This window comes from Hipposideros armiger, unplaced genomic scaffold, assembly GCF_001890085.2.
Source record: "Hipposideros armiger isolate ML-2016 unplaced genomic scaffold, ASM189008v1 scaffold_729, whole genome shotgun sequence".
NCBI lineage: Eukaryota > Metazoa > Chordata > Mammalia > Chiroptera > Hipposideridae > Hipposideros > Hipposideros armiger.
Window position 1 is genome coordinate 926816 of NW_017732079.1, and position 6969 is coordinate 933784.

At 42.4% G+C, this 6969-nt stretch overlaps 1 protein-coding gene across 1 annotated transcript in view; it reads left to right on the forward strand.

Moving 5' to 3' along the window:
- Positions 1–6857: 6857 nt before the first annotated feature.
- The window catches only part of LOC109373480 (small proline-rich protein 2E), a 7681-nt gene continuing 7569 nt past the window's right edge, over positions 6858–6969 (forward strand). Inside the window, exon 1 of the mRNA XM_019627295.1 lies at positions 6858–6905. Coding sequence (XP_019482840.1) covers positions 6858–6905 — 48 coding nt within the window. The remainder of the gene's footprint in view (positions 6906–6969) is intronic.

Consider the following 6969-nt stretch of genomic DNA (forward strand, 5'->3'; position numbering starts at 1 on the left):
TTTTTTTAAGAAGGGGGAAAAAAGGTAAAAGGGAGTAAGAGGTTCAAATTTCCAGTTATAAAAATAAATAAGTCATGGGGATGTAATGTGCCACGTAGGGAATATAGTCAATAATATGGTAATAATGTTATATGGTCTCAGATGGTTGCTGGACTTATCATGGTGATCACTTCTTTAGGTGTATAAATGTTGAATAACTAGGGTGTACACCTAAAACTAATATATGCATAATATTGTATGTCAGCTATATTTTAATAAAATTCGTTTAAAGAAAAAAAGCATTCTACCATATGAATGTACTATAATATATCCATTTCAGCAAGAGTCTGGAAGGATGAGGGAGAGTGAGTCTTACATTCCGAAATAAAAGCAGAGGCAAAAATTCAACGTGACTTGCAGTTTCCATATCTTTTAAGAATATCAGGAATATGCAGTATAATAATAATTCCTATTTCCTTATCCTTATCTCCTCCCTATTTTATTATAGAATCTTGATTTGCAAGGACTATTTTGTTCAATGGTGTATAACATATAATAGTGAAAGGTGACATAAAATGTTGAATAAAGAATTAGACAAAATTAAAAGAAAAATGGTTCTTTCCTGTCATTTTTGTATAGACATGGTTCACAGTAAAACCTTTAGCAGGTTAGGAAATGGAGATAGTAGGATGGGGTTATTGAATTTTAAAGAGGATAAAGGCAAGCTCTTTAGATATATGGATAGGTGATAGATAAGTAGGTAGGTAGGTAGGTAGGTAGATAGATAGATATAGACAGATAGATAGACAGACAGATAGGTAAGACATGTGGGGGGTGTGTGTGTGTGTGTGTGTGTGTGTGTGCACGCGCGTGTGTGAAGTATTCTGTGTTCTGTGTCTCAGGTCTCAAGTGTTCAAACTTGAAGTTACTGGGGTAGATGCCATTCTTCATCTTTGTTGGACCTTCATACAGCTGAACTTGAGGACCTGAGTGTTCAAGTTCACCACTGCACCTATAAAGCGACCCCTGCCTGACATTTTAGGGACACAAGGGCTACCACGAATTGAGTGTCTTCACTATCATGATTAGCACACCTTTTGAGAGGGGTGTCCCCAGAGGGAGAGTCTTAAGGTGTGACCAAAACTGGATTATCTGACACTGCATTCTCATTTAAGCAGGAAATTCTCAAATTTTAAATGGCACAAATCAGAGATGTCTCTAAGGATCTGTGTTTCTATGTGACATGAGGCTATGTTGAGTAGTGAGTGAGTGACCTTTTGAGTAAAGCCCCTTCTCCTTGGCCTCTGACTTAGTCTAGATGAACCATTCGGTGATGACACTGTTTGTAGACACCTGGCCTTAAGGTGCTGAAGTGACGGCTCTGTTCCTGGATGGTCATGGCCAATGGTCACACGTGGCCCAAAGCCCTTCGTTACTGGCAGGGTCAATGACAGTTCTGGGAACCTAACCTATTTTCTGAGGGGATGTGATGCTGGATTAATTCCATAATCCTGATCTTCCAGTACATACTCAGTGACTGTTTCTGGAGTTTCAAGTTCCTCCTCATTTTCTTCATCCTCCTTTTTACAATGATGACACCACATTTCTGCAAGGCTTTCTGATTATTGGCCAAGACAAGGAAGCTCTTAAAAATTTTAATGTGCAACAGTTGGTCCACCCTACTGACTGCTCATAGATTTTAAAAAGATGTGAAAGCACTAATCACAAAATGCACTGCCATGATGTTTTGAGTGACTGGTAGGTACCAGCCTGGACAGAGAAGAGGTATACATTGGGGAGTTAGTGAGGGATTTGTGACAGGTTGAGGCACCCAGAGAACTTAAGGAGAAGACAGAGAATAAACAGGGACACACATTAAAAAATTACTGTCAAAGACCTAAAACCTGTTTGTAAAGAGAGTGGGAGAAAGAAGAAATACATATGATTAGCCTAAGTTCCTATTTTCACCTAGTTTTCAGACTTTTGGTGTTCTGATCTTCATTCTTGTCCTCAGACCGGCATCAGACCTAACGTGGGTCTTAAATGGTACTTTTATTTTTGGTTTCAAGCAATTTAAAAACTGGTATTTATTTAAGAAATAAGGAAGAATTTATTTCCTGGTGAAGGAAAGCAAGCACCTACCAGCCATCTCGGGGCGTGCTGGCGCAGATGAGATGGGACACCCTGGTCCCATGAATAAATGTGTGTCCACATGCTACAGTAACATAAGGCCAGTGTTGTAAGCTTATACTGAAGCCAGATGTGGTCCCTTCACTAGCCATGACCCACAAAGAAATGATTCAGTGACTCAGGGTGATAAAGAAAAGAGGATAGTTCAGATAAAGGACTGAATAAAGAAATTTTGAGAGCTGTCTCTGAAAGGGCAGAAGTCAAAACTCTTTCCAGAATTGGAGACCATATTCGGACACTGTTTCCCAAACTGAAGCTGTCCCCATAATGCCCACTATATTTGTCATAATTACACATCACGCGTTTCACATAATGTTCTTACTATTTTTATATTTACAATCACTTTATACCAAGTTTTTGACTTTCTAATTTCATCGGCCACAGGCAATTGTGTCCACGAAATGGCGGATGAGATATTTAAATTATATGTTTTTATAGTAGAGAATTAACATGGACATACAGCTAACAGTTGAGTTATTCCATTCCCCACCGAGGCCACCTCCTGTATCATAAGCAGTATTCTTGCTTTCAGAGACACTGTTAGAAACTGGTGAATGTTCTAGAACAGGGGTCGGCAAACTTTTGAGATGGAAGAGCCAATCCTGTCCCTCAGAACAATTTAAAAATTATTTGAGAGCCATAAAACAAATGAAATCACTATGTGAGTAATACCCTTTAAAAATTTTATAAATGAAACTATGATAGTTTTATTTTCATTTTCAATTTTACTCCAGAGCCACAGGTACGTACCCAAAGAGCCGCATGTGGCTCACGAGCCGCAGTTTGCCGACCCCTGTTCTAGAACTTTGCCCTTGTAGGCAGGTGAAACATTTTCAAAAGGCTTTCCATATGTTACTTTAAGGTCTGCTCATGGGGCCACCTCTCATTTGTGGCACAGGAGGAATCACAACTGAGAGTGTGTGCCCCTAAAAAGACATTAGCAGGTACGTCAAGATCGGTCCTGATAGCGCCTGCAGGCCTAGATGCTGACAGGAGGGCCAGGATCCAGGAAAGCTCCAGGTGGAGCTGACAGAAGGGTAAGAGCAGGGGGCACGTTTCTCAGGAGAGTCAACTGCCACGTCTTGGTGGGCACCAGGACATGTACTCTAATGGCTGGTGTGTCTGTCTGTTCCCCCGTTAACCTGTGAAGAAGGCAGCCCTTCATCTTGTGTTCTGTTGTAGGGAACATCAGAGGGGCCACACGGGGTGGTTCAGAAAACAGATTTTGAGAACGCTTGTGATTTTTGTTCATGTGTCTCCATTTCCTTAAAATGGTGAGTCAGAGCACATTTTTTAAATATAAAAGGGCTTGAGTGTACATCTTTGAGGGAAGCGAGGAGGAAAAGTGCTGAGGACACTGGATCCCACTCTGAAATCAATCCTGGGACAGAAGCACCTCTAACAATGGGATGGAGAAGATGCTTCCCAGAGGCAGGGAACAGAGGTCAAATAGGTGGTTTGAAGGGAAGCAAGAAAGAGGAGGAAGAGAGAATTTCCGGCTTGAACAAGATCAAGAGATAGTGCATGCCGTCACCACCCACTTCTTCCCAGTTACTACAGAAAGGCTCAAACCCAGAAAGGAGAGATGACCTGCCCGTGGTCACATGGCTTGTCAAAGAAAACTTGGACAAGACCTCCTCTGATGCTTTTAGGTCTCTCTTTCTTTATTAATCAGGGCTTTCCAGAGAAACGACTAAGAAGATATAGGTTATAGGAGAGGGGGAGAGGGAGGGAGAGGGAGAGGAAGGTTATAACACTCAGCTCGTGTGAATACGAACGCTGGCTAATAACAAAATCTGCAGAGAGAACATCCTAGTTTGAGGGCCTTCAGGCTGGAGAGTTGTCTGGTACCCAGGGGAGGTTCAGCCTTTTGTTCTATTCAGGCCTTTACCTGATGGGGTGTGGCCCACCCACAATGTAGAGGGTAATCTGCTTTACTCATCTGATTCATCTAACTGTTAATCTCACCTGAAAGTGTCTTCATAGAAACACCAAGAACAATGTTTGACCAAAATATCTGGGCACTCCATGGCCTTTCAATTTGACACATAAAATAACTTTCACACCTTCTTCAAATACACTGAAAAACTATGAAGAAAGTAGAGATGGAAATAGGTTTATTTGATACCTACTCCCTTATGATTATTATAAAACAATTCTAAAATTGAGTAAAAATTATAGTGAAATTATTACTAATGTTTAAGAAGTTATAAATGAATGGCAATTAACTTCAATGACTGAATTATTAATAAAGTGATTTGAACTTTGTTTTGAATTTTCCAGTAGAGACTATGTCAAACAAAGTGTGTTACATAATTAATAAATATAAAATCCATATAAAATGGGTTATTTATTTATTTTTTTTAAAAGATTTTTTTTTATTGGGGAATTGGGGGGATGGGAACAGCGCTGGGGAATTGGAGGAAGGGGAACAGACAAGTTGCTGTCCTTTTGTTCTTCAGTCTAGTTGTGGAGGACGTCGCTTCACTGGCCCAAGTTGGCACCATCATTGTGCTCTTCCCAGGCGAGGCAGATCAGTCACTGGCTTCTGGACGGCCGCTCACTGCGGCTGCTGGCCGCTCACACTGGCTGCTGGCTACACACAGTAGCTCATGGCAACCCACTGCCACATGGACTGCAGCCCACGCCGTCCCCGGCAACTCACGGCAGCCCAGCTCCAGGTTGAGCTGTTGTTCAGCATCTTAGCTGTAGAGGGCAGTGTCACTGGCCCTCATATGTGGGATCCGAACCGGGGCCCTCTGGCGTCCCAAGCCAGTTCTTAACCATCGCACCACTCGGCCGGCCCTAAAATGGGTTATTTGAATGCTATTGCTTATTAGGTTGGGTTTTCCAGTGATTTCAAAGGGATAGAAAGCCAGAAATTTTCATAACTCTCTGAGTTCTCTTCAAAAGAGAATAAGTAGAGGTCAGTTGGGAGATGTTATGGAGGAGCAGGTCATGTCACTCTGGGGAGTTACGAGCAAAAAGCTCTGTGTTGTAGGTCTAGGGACTGAGCTGCTAGAACATTGGAATTACAATAGCTGAGGTGAGGTCCTAGTGGATTCCATGAGGCCGAAGTTTATAAAGACCACAGGAATCAACCTTATGCCCTCTATTTGAAGGACCCACACAGCAAACATAGGACTCTGGAGGTCACCTTTTTTACTGCGTGTTCCTAAGTATCATTACAGGAAGGCTAGTGATCTCGTTTTGAGAAGAATAAAAGAGAACTGAGATCAGCAATCCATAAGATCCTCAGGAAATGCATTATAAGGAGGACTTGGGTAAGGAGAAAGATGTCACCAGGTAGTCAGTCTCTTTTCTGTCCAGCTTACATGACAAAATGGCAACCAGTTGAAAGGGAACAGGGCAGGCAGTTTTATGACCCAGGGAAGGTGGGAGATAGGAAAGGCTCATCTTCTGCAATGGAGAAAGAGAGCCTTCGACCACCAGTGGGAAAGCCCCCCAAGTTCTATCAGGGCCACACATCACTGGCTGAGAGCTAAGGCAGGGCCTCCATGAGTCATGAGCACGTAACCCAGTGAGGAGTCCCCGGAGCAGGATCCTGCGTTTTCAGAGTTCCTGTCAAGCCAGTTGTGGATGGATTTGCATTTTGGTTGGGAATTTACTGGACCAGGTCAGTTTTAGGAGCTTCACTTCCTGGGTGGAGCAGCAAGCCCTATAAAGAGGCCCTCTGCTCTCCGACTACCATTGTCCTGGATACTCAGTCTCGATCTACATTGGAGAATCTGGTGAGTCTGATTTCTATATATATATTTTTTAAAGTTGCACAAAAGGAGTTTATTAGAAAAAAAATACATTTCAAAGAAGCAGAAGTGGCCCGAGCAGTAAAAAATAGCTCAAGGACCATTATTAGAAGAGAAAGTACCCTCCAAAGAGTTTGGAGTGGGCCGAGCAAAGGAAGCTTAAAGACCGAGTCTGATTTCTTGAGTTCAGTTGTTTCTCGGCGCTCTCAAATGTTGAATGTAATTGGAGACGGCAAGTTTGGTGCGTCCAAAGTCATGATCATGGGTTTGATACTACCTCATTGACAGAACCTTAGAATTGGGGCACACGATATACTATTTTCACTTGTTCGTTTTTTTTGGTTTTTTGTTTTGTTTTGTTTTTTGGTAGATACTTTGACATCCCGTAAGGGAAAAGAAATTAATAGGAACATTTTGATAGGGAGGAAAGGAAAGTCGTAGGTATTATTTTGTTTTCTGTTGTCTTTCCTTTCTGCTGTGACTTCCACAGCTTATGACTTAGAAGTTGTGAGGCTCTTGTGTTGTTGCTCTGTACCGAAGTCAGCTTATTGGGACCTCACAAGAGAGAATGACAATAGGAATTGCTTGTGAGGTTGTCCAGGATTTCAGAACTTGCGATGCCCTCTCTTGAAGATGTTATTTTCCTACAAAACATATGATTTGGTTCTTCCAAACAGAGACATGTTCTTTGGAAAAATGGTGAGAGAAAAGAGAGGGTTTTCTCAGTGCTGATGAAGCAATTGCTAAAGAGTTTGGGACAAGCCAGAAAGTCTAGAGGGAGTCCAGAGATGAAAGCACATTCCTGGAGATTGGGGGGGTAATGTCTCATGGCATTACCTAAGCTTTGGGTTCTCTCTCTTAGGAGTCCCTTCCTGTGAACACTGTCATGTAATTTCTTTCAGATTCTAAGACTTGAGAAAGATGTCTTATCAACAGCAGCAGTGCAAGCAGCCCTGCCAGCCACCTCCTGTGTGCCTACCTAAGTGCCCAGAGCCATGTCCACTTCCAAAGTGCCCTGAGCCGTGCCCACCTC